The sequence below is a fragment of the Hibiscus syriacus genome, unplaced genomic scaffold (genome assembly GCF_006381635.1).
Source record: "Hibiscus syriacus cultivar Baekdansim isolate YM2019G1 unplaced genomic scaffold, ASM638163v2 tig00110485_pilon, whole genome shotgun sequence".
In the NCBI taxonomy this organism is placed as follows: domain Eukaryota; kingdom Viridiplantae; phylum Streptophyta; class Magnoliopsida; order Malvales; family Malvaceae; genus Hibiscus; species Hibiscus syriacus.
In genome coordinates, this window is record NW_024062760.1 from 331,804 (window position 1) to 348,032 (window position 16,229).

The window sequence follows — 16,229 nt, forward strand, 5'->3', positions numbered from 1 at the left end:
AATCAACTGGTTCATTTCAGATTCAAATCCTTTGAACATGATATTTTCTCACCTTCAAATTTATCAAAGATGTCATTTTTCATCTCTTCTAAATCTTTGGCTCGATCCCTTTCTCTTTGCATTTCATTCATGATTTCGCGGTGTTCAGCTTTGTGTTTTATAATTCGCTCTCTTCTGTCAACCTCAAAATCTTCCATTTTTTGCTTTCCTTTCTCAAGGCTTTTGAGTAGACGGCTATTCTTTCCTTTCAGATCTTCAACTCGACTTTTCTCGATGTTCAATTCTCTGCTCATCTGTACTGTTGATTGGCTTGGTTCTGATGCTTTCCGGGATTTATATAACTCTTGGTAATTTTTCTTTAATGCTCTAAATTCACCATCAACTTTTTCTTTGTTTTCTCTCAACATTGCACATTGTGATGAATGAAAGTCAATATCAACACCCAACATAGCTTTATCTCGTCTCATTTGCTCTAATTCTCTTGACCAGCCTTCTCTTTCTGCTTCAAACTCAGCTCTCAAGATTTCAATTTCTGATGGAACCACCTTAATGCGATCTTCCATAGAGATATCCTCATTTTGATCTGGTAGAGGAATATTTTCATTTTTCCTGACAGATCTCCATTCCTCATAATCAGGAGTTAGCATTTCTTTTGCTGCTTTAGCTCGGATACAAAAAGTTGTTTTCCAAGCTGTAACAGCTTCCATGATATTTCTTTTATAATTTTTGTTGTGGAATGCGAACTCAGATGAATGTAATCCAATGGTGACAGGTACAAATTGACGACCTTCATACTATTTTATGACCAGAAGTGGTGCATATCCAATTCCTCCCCACAATCCGAGCAGCATTATCCAGTTGTAATCACCACATTTGTAAAAGAATTCCCTTTGGATTTGCCATGGGGCTCGCCAAACAATGTCATTGCTTTGTAGATTTCGAAAGGCATTAATCCACATATCTTTCTTAATTTCTTTCGGCCATTCTTGCTCCAGAAATTCTCCTAATGGTGAGTAATCCGTATTAAAGCGTCGGTATGAAACCTTTTCTGTCCTCCAGAAATGACTACGGATCCAAACATATAACAACTGGGTACACCCTGAGAATCGTCCACCTCCTAGCTTTCTACAAGCATTTAACGATATGAAGGTCTCTGCTAGAATTGCAGAAGCAGGATTAATCTTTTTCGGTAGCTGTTCAAACAAATCTACCACTGTAGCTTCAACATATCCCAATACTTTAGGGAAGATGACCATACCATACATACCCATAGCAAATAGATCGAATCGTACTTTAGTGTCTGGATGACTCTGAAAAAGTTCTTTAATGTTGGTCCAAGCAATGCCTTCGCTTTCGCCTTTTTGTTTTGTACGGGATGCCACCCATTCTTCTCGTACCCCGGCAATCTTTGCTAATTTAACTCGAAAGGGTTGAGTTTTAATTGACTTTGAATAAATTCGATTCTCCAAAGCCCCTTCTATATGTAGCAAAGTTGTGTACTCTTCAATAGTAGGGACTAAGTCCTCCTTATTGAGAGTGAAGCAATTGTACCATGGATTCCAGAATTGAATTAGGGCTCTGAGTAATTCATCATCAACTTCGACATAGAGCAAATATGGGATGTCTCCGTAAGTATGATAAAACTGCAATTTTTTGTTTGAGTCTCAACTTTCCCAAATGCTTCGCAAATCTTGCATGTCATTTCTTTTTAGCGAAACTGGAGCATAACTGGCCAAGTCTGATACATAATCATCTTGCAGACTGTCTCCTCCTTGTCTTTGTAAGTCCTCAGCCCACTGTCTTACTTCTGAGTTTAGAATTATTTGATTTGAACACTTTTTATCCATGGATGAAGGCTTTCCAATGAGACAATTAACACGAGGATCAATTCCTTTTATCCTGTATGATGCTATGAAAACAGAAAAAATAAAGAACACACAAAAAGAAATGAATTAGTTTACATAATAAAGAAATTTAACAATAATATCTACCTAAATATCTTTATTTAAACATGTTTTTAAATAATTTAAATTCACATGTAATTTAATCAGTAAGATAATAAATAAATTAATTAAAAGGAAAGTTAGAATTCATTTCTCCTGTGTGTACACCTATTTCGGCATGACTTCAGATCGGAAGAGTTTCTAGGGTTTATTATATGCAAGGTTTCAGATCTAAGAATAAAGGTACCCGAATTGTCCTTGTTAGTGCCCCCTTGGGTTGCTAACCCTCAATCCTAGTCCATCACAAACTAAAATGGATCGAGTTCAATTCGAGGGGATACATTTCTCTATGCCTGACACGGAGAATAAATTCTCACGAAGACATAGAGCATATGAACCCCGAAAGTTACTTGCTAGGTCTGACACGGAGAATAAATTCTCACGAAGACGTCGCTTTCACTCCCACTTAAAAGGGACAAACTCAATTATAGAGCTTATGTTATGCAATGCAAGTATTGTATGTGAGGAGAAATGTTCAAACCTCTGACAGAAAAATAAATAATGAAATAAAATACTTGCAAATAAAATGAAATATTAATAATATATATAAATACTATAAAAATAATATGTATATATATAAAAAGAATTATAAATTAAATATATGAAATTTTAATTTATAATTAATAGAGATAATTTATAATTGATTTTTAAAAGTTTGACCAGTTCCCCAGTGGAATCGCCAAGCTGTCGTAACCTGTTTTCGTCCAGGTACGAAATATTTATTTGGCGGGAAAATTGATGTGAATAAATGGTTTTTGAAAATAATTTGGGAATCGCCATCGGCCTTTTGGGTCAGGTAGGTCGAATACCTAAAAATTATTTTTTAAAAGAGTTTTAAGAAAACATCAATTAAAAAATGAACTGATCTGCGTTTATAACCAAAAATTTGTTCTTTTTAATAATAAAAAGGGATTCGTGGTCGGTTACGTTTAGGGAATGATTAGTACCCCTACAACGCCCAAAATTGGTACTTTTTAATTATAAATTGTCTTTATTATTAAAAATTTAAAAATTTAATATATATTTAATTTATAATCCTATTATTTCAAAATTATAAAAAAATATTTAAAAATATCAAAAAGGACTTCTAGGTGCCTTAAGACAGCTCTTTTCTTTGATATTAATAAATATTAATTTGAATAAAATTAAATAATAATTTTTTATAATATTTAATTTTAAAATACTAGAATAGGACATCCAGTTGTATTAAGACTGCCCTTTTCTTCGATATTGACAAATAAATGTTAAACTAATTTATTAAATATATATATATATATATATATTATTTATTGTATATATATTTATGACTACATAATAATAATAAAAATATTTAAATATATAAACAAGTAAAATTAAAACCATAAAAATACAATTAGAACTATATATTTTAAAAGCAGTAAAATAAATGAAAAGATTTAAAATTAGTGACTAAATTATAGTAAAATTAAAATTAAATACCTAATTCATAATTAATCAAAATTATAGGGATTAAACATGCTATTTTCTTATTTATTAATTTAGTGACTAAAATAAAATTATATAAAATTCGGATATTAGAATAAAATAAATTAAAACATACTATTCAGATTAAAATATTAATTATTAAAATTATAGGACTAAATCTGTTATTTACCCTAAATATATTATTTAATATAAAGGACTAAAATAAATAAAATTAACATTAAAGAACCAAATTAAAAGGATTATAAATTGATTTAGTGACTAAAATATAAAGTTTACAAATTAGGCTGACTGCGGAAAGGATTTAACTATTATTTAATTACACAAATAGCCCTCCCCGAAACGACGTCATTCGGGAAGGGCTATTTAAAGCTAAAATCGGCTGGCCCGAAGGGCCAGCTTCATTTCTCATTTCTTCCCTCTCTCTCTCTTCTCTGAGAGAGAGAAAATTCTCTCGCTTCTCTCTAAAACAGAGAGAAGCTATCCGGCCGGCAGCCGCTCGCCGGCGTTCTTCGGAATAAATTTTTTTTTATACTAAAACATAGATCGAACCGTCCTAATGACGGTTCCGATGGTCTTTTCTTTTAAACGGCTCCCGATCGAAGCAAATCTAAGAAATATACCTTCGGTTTTCGAAGGTTTTGGTGAGGTCCGGCGGTCGTGGCTTCCTCGGTAAGCTTCTCTTCTTTCCCTTTTTTTTTTCTCTGTTTTTTACTGGGGGTCCCTTTTTCTTTGCAGGTTGGGTGATGGCTTTATAGCCATCACCGGCGTCTGTCTCGGACCGGTCTGAAAGGTGGAGTTCGGTGAGTCACCGAGCTATGTGGTGACTCACCCCTAGAGCTTGCGACGTGGGCGGCGGGTGTTGAAGTAGCAAAGCTTCTAGATTCTTCAACGAGGCGGAGGCGCCGTGGCGTGGCACTGGCAGCTGGGACGTGTCCCTAGGGTTATGATACCCTAGGGTTTCCTTGTTGGGTATTTCTGGACCGTTGGATCTTGCCAGATCCAACGGTGGCAAGCTGAGGCGGCTGGGAGAAGAGGGAAACCCTAATCTGGTTTAGGGTTTCCATTGGGCTTCTGGATATGGGCCACCAAGTTTGTAATTGGGCCTCAATTTGGGTTTTGTAATATTAATAAATAATATATATTAATAATAATAATAATAATAAATTTTAAAATAAAAAAAAAATTGATGTCTACAACGTGAATGGTCACTATCAAAAGGGATATCCTTAAAGGAAGATCACTCTCAAAAGGTACCTGTTGGTAAATCAAATTCCAAAGAAAGGCCAAAAGGGAAATCTTATGAAAGGATACCTAATGGAAGAACATAACCGTTCAAAGGATGCTTTCTTTTAGTAAGGAGACGTGAAGTTATGCAAGGACAGAATGAACTCGATTTGAGGATAAATTGCCTTAAAGAAGGGGGATGATGCAAGCACGTTTTCATCAATAAAGGGAGTACTCTTTAACACCTTTATATTGAAATTACTATATATTAGTTATATACTACATGCTTTTATAATACAATTCATGATAAGAATTCTTGTTATGAAGTTAAAGAATAACTTAGTATGAACACAACATGCACATTGATATTTAAGCATATTAGGATAGTTTTATCATATTAAACATGATTACCTTATATACATCAAGGCAGCATCATTATAATTCGTTTTATTAGTTCATATGCATTCATATTAGCTCTTAAGCTTCATGCATTATCTTACACATATTATGAGATGATATATTTAGCTCATGACCTTCAATCATAGCTCACATTACCATATTCTTACATGGCAGCAATGTATTTAGCTCATAACAGCTCAATACCATGGACTTACCTTGTTTCCTTGCACATATAGGTACATTGGAGTGAGATGCACGATGAGGTAGCTTGGTGGATGATTTGGACGTCCTATGCAGCTCACAAACAGCTTACAAAGTACAAGGCAACTCATGGAACACTAATGAAAGCTCAATTCAGCTAGAGGAGCTCAATGATAGCTAAACTCAGCTAGTTGAACTATTTGGAGCTGAGTTGTCAAAAATGATGTCAATGGTAGCTGAATATAGCTGAACGTGATGTTATGAAGCTCACAAGGATTCGGCTAAGAAGCTTGTTCACAAACAGCCCATGCTTGCTAGTTAAGCTCCACATTCAAGCTAGCTTGGAAGGAGACACATGCACGCCCATGATGGAGCACATGACCAGCCATCATTCAATGCACAAGGTTGTACCATAATGTTCCCTAGAACACCCATGTGCATGACATATGACCAGCCCCTATGTGCCTTGCATGTGGACTCATTTAGGCGCCAAGATAAAGAGCCTTCTCTCTATTCGGCCATGCATCATCTCCCATCCAATTTGGCGCCAACATGAAGGGACAGTATAGCTATTCGGCCAAGGGTTATCACCCTCCATTTAAACTGAAATATCATCTCTATTTTGTAATTAATTATGTCACTATAGGAAGGTACAAGGCTGGTTGAATCCCCTTGTAACCATTCGGCCATGCCTCTCTATTTCCTATAAATAGGAAAGCATATTTCATTTGTAATCAGACCATTTTGATTAATATAAGTGAGATTATTCTCTTCCTTAAGTCCTGGTGACTTTTATCGACTTATCAAGTATTATTTTATACTTGTGGCGTCAACCCCTTTTCTTTTCACCTTGATACTTCTGGTTCCTAGTTCTTATAACTAGTGGGTCAAAGTCCTTAACACCACCCCTTGAAGAAGCAATATAAAGTTTGAGTCTTTGCTCTCTATAGCACTGGTTCTTCTTTGAGACTTCTTCAAGATATTATCCTCACTACCATCCCTTTGTTTCATAGCCATAACCCATAGCCATTTCAATCATCTTCCACTTCCATCTCTCATTTAAACAACCCACCTATTCACCCATACGTTTAACACCCTTAACCATCTCTTTTTGAGCCATTCACTTGTGCAGGTTGTTTGCTTCCTTCCTAGATCCACAATCAATTTGTTAAGATACAAGTGCCTTACATCAAATTGTTAGCTGATGGTGCGGATTGCGCACACATAGGAGGGAACAAAGCTAAACCTATCAAACAAAAAGTTAATGAACTGATCATCGGTAAATTTGTCAAATGGCAACTAATCTGCGATCACAAGATGCTCAAGTTAATGTTTGCAATACAATGGGAATACTTATTATGCAAATTTCAACATTACGCATTTGAAGTTAAACTTTTATTGATATATCTTCTCATCTCGACCCCTCCCTTCACTTGAACATGGATTTTTTTTATTATTAAACAAAAATAATTTTATTTTAAAATATTATCAGAGTTATGTGATGTAAATTCCCTTTGTTTGATCCAAGATAATTAAAAGAATTCACTGAAAATAGATGAACAAAGGAAAGTATTTTCCAAAACATATTTTAAAACCAAATATCTACATAATATAATTGCTTAAAAATAATACAATAAATATAAAATTAACTTAATATATATTAGGAAGACTCTTGACTTACCGTAGTAATGAAGCTAAGAAGAAAATAGAAGTTACCTATGATTACGACTATGACAACTAACAATAAATTTCCACATTTACTACCCGCTAATGAGCGAGTAAACATTCAACTTAAATTATCGTTAATTTTTTAATAAAAGTTTTAAGTTTGAAATATATGAATAATTGAGTGACTATCTTATAATTTTTAATAATTGAAGACTTAACAAAATATTATCTTATAATTAAAAGATCATTTTATAACTTTTAATAGTTATATAACTTAACAAAACATCGCCCTGTAGTAGGGGATCATTGATATACTTTATCCATAATTAAATAACTTAATAGATAAAATTAAAAGATAAAATAATTATATTACAATTTTTATAATTAAGTAATTAATAATGTAGTTTAAGAAAATTTGAAATGAATGCTGTGGTGTTAGTCTAGAACATTCCATAACTTACCAGGAAAAAATCTTAAAATACGGCATATTTCTTAAAATCTTTTCGATACAAAACCCTAAACCCTAGAAACGTCTTTCTCCTCGCATTTCAATATCAGTTTCACGAAGAACGTAGAATAGATCCTCCCCGGCTCTAGCTTAGTTATAGCCATGGCTACGGCAGCTTTGATCCGTTCATTTCGACGCCGTGATGCCGTCTCTAAGCCTCTCTCCGCTTATTGATGCGTAAGTTTCTAATCCTTTTCTGTTCGCTTTGGAACTTTTCATGTTCGGTTTAGGTGATTTGTTTGATTCATCTGTATTACCTGGTGTTATATATTCTGTTTGGCTTTCGGTAAAGTCGAGGGAAGAGGGAATTTAGCCTGATATTTTTAGTTGTTGTATCTTATGATAAGATATGAAGGATACTAAAAATAACCATTTTTGCCTAGTAGTTTTAAGTGGACGTGTTTTGATTTCTGGATTGTCTCTTATAACGTGAGCTTAGTTCTCCAACTAGAGTCAAAGACGATTATGCGTGAGATTCAGCTATTCTGTGAATGATTATTGCAGTTTGTTTGTTCAGTACAAGAATAGGATTCCCATCTGAATGAAATGGAATGAGATGATGCCTATGCTTAATTTGTTGTTGTGCAGCTTACTAGCAATGGCAAGTCCTCAGTAGGAATTAATTGGAGATGTTTTTCGAGAGCTTTCAGGTAAGGTTGATTTGATATATTTTCATTATTGTTTATTTGTAGTAAATTTGTGATTTGCTCAGTGTAACTTTCTTGTGACTGATAGGCTTAATGATTTCGTTGTTAGCTTTGGACAGTGAAGTCATTCTGTGATTATATCTGCTTGAGTCTGTTATTGTATTCAGAATCCCAAGGTTATTGAGAACTCCGAATGTGCAAGGACCACACCGTCTGTTATTGCCTTCAACCAAAAGGGAGAGTTACTTGTTGACACCCCTGCAAAACGACAGGCAGTGACCAATCCAACTAATACACTATTTGGTACCAAGCGTCTGATTGGTAGACGATTGATGATCCCCAGACAGCAAAAGAAATAGGAATGGTTCCTGTCAAGATTGTGAAGGCTCCCAATGGAGATGCCTGGGTCGAAGCAAATGGGCAGCAATATTCTCCTAGTCAAGTTGGGGCATTTATTTTGACCAAGATGAAGGAAACTGCCGAGGCTTACCTGGGAAAGAGTGTTTCTAATGCTGTTATCACTGTTCCAGCTTAATTCAATGATGCTCAGAGATGAGCAACTAAGGATGCTGGTAGAATTGCAGGTCTTGATGTTCAGAGAATAATCAATGAGCCTACCGCATCTGTCCTTTCATATGGAATGATCAACAAGAAGGGTCTCATTGCAATCGTAGATCTTGGTGGTGGAACATTTGATATTTCAATTTTTTTTTGGATAAATTGATATTTCAATTTTGGAGATCTCTAATGGCGTCTTTGAGGTACGCATATTTTTCTATTCTAAGAGGGTTTGTTTTTGGTATGCTTAGGCTAATTATATTAATATATCACTTATCCAGGTCAAAGCAACAAATGGTGATACTTTCTTGGGAGGTGAAGACTTCGACAATGCCTTGCTGGATTTCTTGGTGAGCGAATTCAAGAAAACTGAGGGAATTGATCTTTCAAAGGATAGACTTGCTCTCCAGAGGCTTCGGGAAGCGGCTGAGAATGCTAAAATTTAACTCTCATCTGCATCACAGACTGAAATTAACCTGCCATTTATAACAGCTGATGCATCTGGGGCAAAACACTTGAATATAACATTGACCAGATCAAAGTTCGAGTCTTTGGTAAATCACTTGATTGAGAGGACTAGGGCTCCATGTAAGAATTTTTTGAAGGATGCTGGCATTTCTACGAAGGATATATTGATGAGGTTCTGTTGGAGGGATGACTCGTGTTTCAAAAGTTCAAGAAGTTGTGTCAGGCATCATTGGGAGGAGTCCGAGCAAAGGTGTCAATCCTGATGAGGCAGTTGCTATGGGAGCTGCAATTGAGGGTGACCTACTTCGAGGTGATGTTAAAGAGTTGCTTCTGCTTGATGTCACTCTTTCATTTGGTATTGAGACACTTGGCGGTATATTCACAAGGCTAATCAACCGGAACACAACCATTCCCACCAAGAGAAGTCAGGTTTGTCTTCTGTGCAATTGTCTGCATTTTTCTTAGACATTTATATGTATTAGTCCTTGAGACATGATAAGTAGTTTGCTGTTTTTTGTGCAACCACAGTCTAATTGCTTCCAGATTTATTGTGTACAAATGTTATCTTTTTTTTCCCGTATTTGATGGGGTTCCTTTTTTTTCAGGTGTTCTCCACTGCAGCTGATAACCAGACTCAAGTAGGCACAAAGGTACTTCAAGTTGAGCGTTAAACGGCTGCCGACAATAAGATGTTGGGTGAGTTCGACTTGGTTGGCATTCCACCTGCTCCTAGTGGCATGCCACATATTGAAGTGACTTTTGACATTGAAGCCAATGGTATTGTGACCGTCTCTGCCAAGGATAAGGCCACCGGGAAAGAACAGCAGATTACCATCCGGTCGCCTCCTCCAAGTTGCATGCTCAGAAGGACCAACAAAGAAAAGCTTTGATCGATATAAAAAACATTGCAGACACTACCATCTATAGTGTGGAGAAAGCTTGAACGAGTACACTGACAAAGTTCCTAGTGAAGTAGGAAAAGCAATAGAGGTTGTTGTGATGCTGTCGCCAATTTGAGGAAGGAAATGGAAGGAGAGAATGTGGAGGATATTAAGGCCAAAATCGACGCAGCAAACAAGGCAGTCTCAAAGATCGGGGGAACACGTCTGGTGGTTCTTGTGGTGCCCAAGGTGGTTCTTCCGGAGATGCTCAACGTGGTGAGCAGGCGTAAGAGGCAGAGTACGAGGAGGTGAAAAAGTGAGTGATTAGGCAATGATTCGCTTAGTTGTTTCCCCTTATTCTTCGAACGATGCAGATCCTTTTGCATATGGCGATAAAGCAGTTTTGTATATAAATGAAGTGAATGTAGGCTAGTGGGTTCACTGTTGTTTCCGAGTTTATCCATTAAACAAATATATATCTGCAAGTGAATCGTGGGTATGTGTTTGAAGTGTGTTGGGTTGAAGCTTCGTGGTTCCAGCAACTGGGTCCCCACAACATCATTTCTGGCTAATTCCAGCACTGTAGAATCTCCACCCGTTTTTTGTTTGTTTTATACGACATAAAATATCACTGATAATAAACGGTAGTTCCACCCAATACTTGGGGGAAGTGATTCCATCTTGTTTTCAAACGTGTTTTCTCATTCGTACATTAAGAAACTTTGCATATGCAACAAAAACTAAGTTCTGCATATATCATATATCTGAATCATCACTTCGAATAGGGCTTCCAAATCCCAAACTGGCAGTCAATTTTCATCAACTTGTCTCTTAAGCAAAGGCCGATAACAAGAGATGCTAACCTTCTCCAGACACGGCAATGGTTAACCCGGAACCGAGCACATGCATTGGGATCGCACTTTTGCTTTATTAGGTGGTTGCTCCAATATATGTGATGTTCTCAAGCCAACGCTGTTGCCGCCTCTCAACGTATGACCCCAAAGAGGCTAACGCCGGCATTCCAGTCTGTTTCCATATACCACGCATACATGCCACCAACCAATAAACAAAAGATAGGATGGTAGATGCCTCGGAGAAAAAATTGAGTACCAGGGTTCCAACCCCATCTCAAGCACCGGATTTCCCAGAACCACACCTCACAAGCTTCGGAAATGAATAACCAATCCTTCAATCCGAGCTTTTAAGACTGTCTGTCATCTGCATCGTAATCACTTCCTGAAGAAGACCCAGAATCCGAATCTGCAAATGATAACCTATCTAGATAAGAATTTCTTCCCGCAGTTCTTTTGGTTGTTATTTTTTTCAGAAACCATCATTCTGAAATTCGAAAGAGGGTTGAGTAATACCACTTGAAGATGATGAACCACTGCTCGAGCTGCTGGGGTCACTAGAACTGCTACTAGCACATCGTTGTCCTTCTCAATCTCGACGGGTGGGAAACTACTCATTGGCATTTCATCCCCAATATCTACATCTTCCTCGCCAGCATCCGCTTTCTTGGGTTTCTTCATCTCCACTGGAGCTTCAATTTTCTTCATAGTTATCTCCCCCTGTATTTTCCACCATTTTTGGGTCAGAAAAAAAAACATTCCACCATTTTTGGGTCAAAAAAAAACATAATATCCAAACATTAATGCAATGAAGTAAACAAATTATCAACCATTCATCAAGCAACCAAATATGTGCTTACCCTATCGGTGCCATTAGACACCACATTGTTCGCCAACAATGCTTGCCGCCTTATCTTGCTGGCCATCTTCTTGTAATTAGTGACGAATCGATCCAACTCCCACAGTGTTTCAGTATCCATTGCTTCGATATCAAGTTCAATCTCATCCCCATCCTGGCTCAAATGCCCATTCCTTTTCCTTATAATCTGAACCACATTATCCATCTTCTCTTGCGGCAAGCTCTGCAATCCCATTCCCAGCCTATGCTTCTCCTCCATAGTCATTTCCCTCTTGCTCGGATCCTTAGCCTTTGGCTTTGGCTGCTTCGGTACCCGAATCGGCGAACCAACCCTCGCCACCCTTGCCGGTTAGGGCAACTGAAGCGGAAGCGGTGGAACATTTGGGTTTGAAACAAAGCGTGAACCGGCGCCATCTTTACCGGGTCTTGCTGACATATTAATTAAACAATCACTTTCAACAGTATTTTTCTCCCCATTTCTTTCTCTATCTTTCTTCAACCTATCATCGCCATGATCCCAAGAACTAGCCAGCAACTCTTCTTCAAAATAACCTCTTTCCAATGGCTCTTCGTACTCCAGCTTATAACTCAGCGGCTGAAACAACTTCTCGAATCTTGCAAGCAACTGTTCAGCCAACGCATTTATTTCAAGCCCTTTAGGATTGTATAACATGGCGTTATTGAAAGCTAACCTTAAATCAGCTGCGAAATCCAACGGTGACCCATAGAATTTCTTCGCTAGTCTCGTCCTAATAGTGCCCAGATCCATTGGGTTCTTAATTACACTGTAGTAATCATGAAGCCCCAACCCAATGACATAAACCGGAGAATTGAAGACATGGCCATACTTATGTTTCATCAATTTGTTCAGTATTTGGGAACAAATTTTCATCAAATGAGCTTGTGGTGCTTTTCCATTCTCTTGTGTGTTCAGTCTCTTCAATTCTTTGATGGAATTAGGGGGCAAAGGACGTTTGTCACCGGAAATTCCTTTTTGAGGTAAGGGTTTTGAGCTGGATCTCAACTGAAAATCGTTCGAATTGACTCGATTCTTCAACTCACGAACCCGATCCAGCTCGACAATCAACTGGCTCTTCAGATCAATCAACTCATTCCTCGAATAAGTGCTGACGCAGAAGCTTACAATAGCGCTGGAGCTAAACTGGTTCTGTTTCCGATCAATCGACGACGCAGCATCAGAAGCCGCCGGTCGGGCTACGGCCAGGAAATCATCGACGACATGGCCAGCATCATCATCACACGGCGGCAATTGCTTGTTGAATTGACGTTTCTTTTTCAATTTAGGGTTGTGTTTACGCTTTGTTGCTGGGTAAGGAACTTTGCCCATGAATTTAGCTACACTGCTTCTCGGCTGCGGTGACCAATTCGACTCACTTTGGTTCGCCAAAACGGCCGATGCCATTAAAATAATCAGGAGCCGGAAGAGCAATGACGAGGGTTTCCCAATTCGGAATGGCAAATTCAAACCATGAAACGGTAAATCGTTCCTTTCACGAGCTACCTGAACGGCCACCACGCGCCGCCCAAACCAATGTGAATCGAGAATTTAAAACGAGCAATTGGCGAATAATTTATACATCAGGAACTAGGGTTTGGAATCCTAGTATGAGCAATAAACAAGAGAGTGCCTGCGCTCGATTCTTAAAGGTGAAGAGATCTGCCCGATAGAGTTTCGGGCAAATATTTGATCGTTAGATGGAGTCTGCTTTCTGATCCAACGATTGTTAAAGATTTTGTAACTGACCAAATGACCGACCAGGTGAGCTGGTATTTACGGTTGCGATTAAAAGTATGGACACGTGTAAAGGGAAAGGCCGTTGAAATGGATCGTTTGATTTGGGTTTGGAGTGAATGCAAACGCGAATGTAGAGATTTTTAACTTTGGGCATAAGACATCAGTGGTCCCCAATTATAGCGAGATACGTGGTTGAGTCTATTTATTATTAAAAGTTTAGAATAGTTTTTTTGAATATAAGATATTATTTTATTTGATATTTCAATTATTAAAAGTTAAAAAATATCATTTAATTATTCATATGTTTTAAATTCATTATTTTTTTATTAAAAATTAACGGCCTTCTATGTTGGATGTTAATACTAATTGAGATAAAATAAAATTATAACCTAATGATGTCTATTGGTGTCTTCGTTGCTCTTAAGCATCCGACAATATAATGTTTCGACAATGACTCGATGACATAATATAAACAAAGTGTCGATCCATAAAATACAAGTTAAATAATTTTGAGATCAAATTTTATCATATCACAATTATATGTTAAAATCGTGAAATTTTTAACAAAAATGACAAGTTTAAAATATGAATAATCGAGTGATCATCTTGTAATTTTTAATAGTCGATGAGTTAACAAACAACAACATTAAATTATTTTAAAATTTTTATAATAAAAAAACTCAAAAAACTAACATCTTTGTCGATATCATGAGTATTTTACCCATTAACTTTTTGTAAGGTGGTGGCCCACAGTGTTCTGACGTGGATGGAGGCCGACTAGGCGATCGTTTTAAAGCCAAAATGTAACGTGGCATTATCATATATTTTAGTTATTCTCCATAATTATTTTAGATATTTTTATATTTAAATTATTATAATATAATTAGAAAGAATCGCATGATAAAATTAATAAACATTAGATCACAAATCACTCCGAGAAAATGTGAAGAAATGTTGTAAGTCGCAGATTAATTAATGAAATAATCAATGTTTCTCGTCGCGTCGCAATAATTTCGTCACTGATAATAGGATCATTACTCAAATATTTAAATTTAAGGTAAAATACATAAATGGTCCTTCGAATATAGAATATTATTTTATTAAGTCTATTGACTATTAAAAATTATAAAATAGTTACATGGCTATTTATATGTTCCGAACCTGTCCTTTTTTGTTAAAACTTTTATAATCGTCTAAGTTGAATATTAACATACTCATTGTGATATGATAAAAATATGATATCATAATTGTTTAAGTTGTACTTTATGGATTGAGCCTCTATTTATATTATATTGTCGACCCATTGTTTGAAATATTATGTTATCGAGCCCATGCTTGAAAGTAAGGATGATAATTTAACTCGAAATAGATGGTTCTGACCTGACCTAATCTGATAAGGCCGGGTTTTTTTAAAATAATTTGGGTTCTAGTTGGATCGAATTTTCTTAAAAGAGTAACGTTGGGTCTGGTTGATCGGGTCAGATTTATACTTTAAAAATTCGGGTTGGATCAGATTCGATGTAGGATATATATTTTTTGGGTTAGGTCGGTGGAAGATATATAATTTTCGAGTCAAGTCATATTCGGATGGAGAATACATATTTTTGGGTCAAGACTGACCAAAAACCGACCCAATCCAACTCTTTTCCATCCCTATTTAAAAACAACATTAGTGTTAGTAGACATCATTAAAATATGATTTTATCATATCATAATCAACATATCGACATCAAACTCAAACGATCATCATTTTTTTAACGAAAAATGAGTTTGAAACATATAAATAATTGGACTATCATTTTGTAATTTTTAATAGTAGGGACTCAATAAAACAGTGTCCTATAGTCAGACGATCATTTGTATATTTTACCCTTAAATTTATGTTGCAATTAACTATAGGATTTTTAAACTATTGGAACAAAATGTAGTAGTGAATTTAGAAATATTTTTTAGGATGAATATATATATTAATAATATAATTTTATATACATAATAAAACAAATAAAATTTTAATATGAGTATAATTAATCAAATAAATAATTAACTGAAAAAAATTCAAATTTCAAAATGCTTATCCTAAATAATGAGTGGATCCACAGCTAATAAAATGAACAGTCAAAAACGGACGCAAAAATCTTATATTACGAGATTAAATTTGTAAAATTCTAAAAGAATGCGAATTTATAAAATTGTAAGGAATAAAATTAATTTATAAATTAAAAATATAAAAAATATACACTATTTAAAAATTTTAATAACATAATTGTCTCTATACACTCCCGTTCGATCCATCAGAATCGATCAACGGGTGATTCGTGAGGAATAAACTACAGCAAAGGTGTGGGCCAAACCAGTTCAAATATATATGAAGACTTTATTACCAGCAGAAGTTTCCTGGAAAAGTGTTTGAAACATTTGTTCGGATTCCGACTGCTCCTGGACTTTGGTCATGCTAAACACAGGAATTAACTTGGTGGCATCGTCTTGTCCTCAAAATCTCTCTAAGCACAGGGATAAAAATTCGATCTAAATTCGATTGGTTTTGACTCGATTAAATTTGATAGGATTAATCTTTCAAAAATTTAAGTTTTATCAATTATATTCATATGTATTGATGAAAAATATTCAATTCGATTCGATTCCGAATTAGTAGTATAATTTTTTTATATATATTTGAGTAAGATTGTTATAACATCATTCTCTTTATATTTTTTCAATCAAGTCTCTATTTTACCTGATAAA

General features: G+C 35.8%; 1 protein-coding gene and 1 pseudogene across 5 annotated transcripts; one reads left to right on the forward strand and one right to left on the reverse strand.

The window, feature by feature from the left end:
• Positions 1 to 488: 488 nt before the first annotated feature.
• LOC120129364 (transcription factor GTE7-like) lies at positions 489 to 13,315 on the reverse strand. Of its 5 annotated transcripts, none has more exons than XM_039146883.1 (3): positions 11,733 to 13,315; positions 11,389 to 11,592; positions 10,753 to 11,281 (listed from the first exon to the last, which is right to left on the reverse strand). In XM_039146883.1, exons 1-3 carry the CDS (start codon positions 11,994 to 11,996, stop codon positions 11,210 to 11,212), a joined length of 540 nt encoding a protein of 179 aa, XP_039002814.1. In that variant the 5' UTR covers positions 11,997 to 13,315; the 3' UTR covers positions 10,753 to 11,209. The 5 variants fall into 3 exon arrangements, 2 of the variants coding, with proteins under 2 accessions (XP_039002814.1, XP_039002813.1); XR_005516729.1 differs by having other exon boundaries at positions 10,753 to 11,592; XR_005516731.1 differs by lacking the exons at positions 10,753 to 11,281; positions 11,389 to 11,592 and adding an exon at positions 489 to 499.
• Positions 7,475 to 10,448, forward strand: LOC120129366 (annotated as a pseudogene).
• Positions 13,316 to 16,229: the final 2,914 nt, after the last annotated feature.

What these genes read in the sequence shown, in the direction of transcription:
- LOC120129364 (XM_039146882.1), bottom strand. Translation starts at nt 11,996, where the DNA reads ATGACTATGGAGGAGAAGCATAGGCTGGGAATGGGATTGCAGAGCTTG. An exon ending in TGTCTAATGGCACCGATAGG is followed by an intron (nt 11,593 to 11,732) that starts GTAAGCACATAT and finishes TGGAAAATACAG; the next exon opens with GGGGAGATAACTATGAAGAA.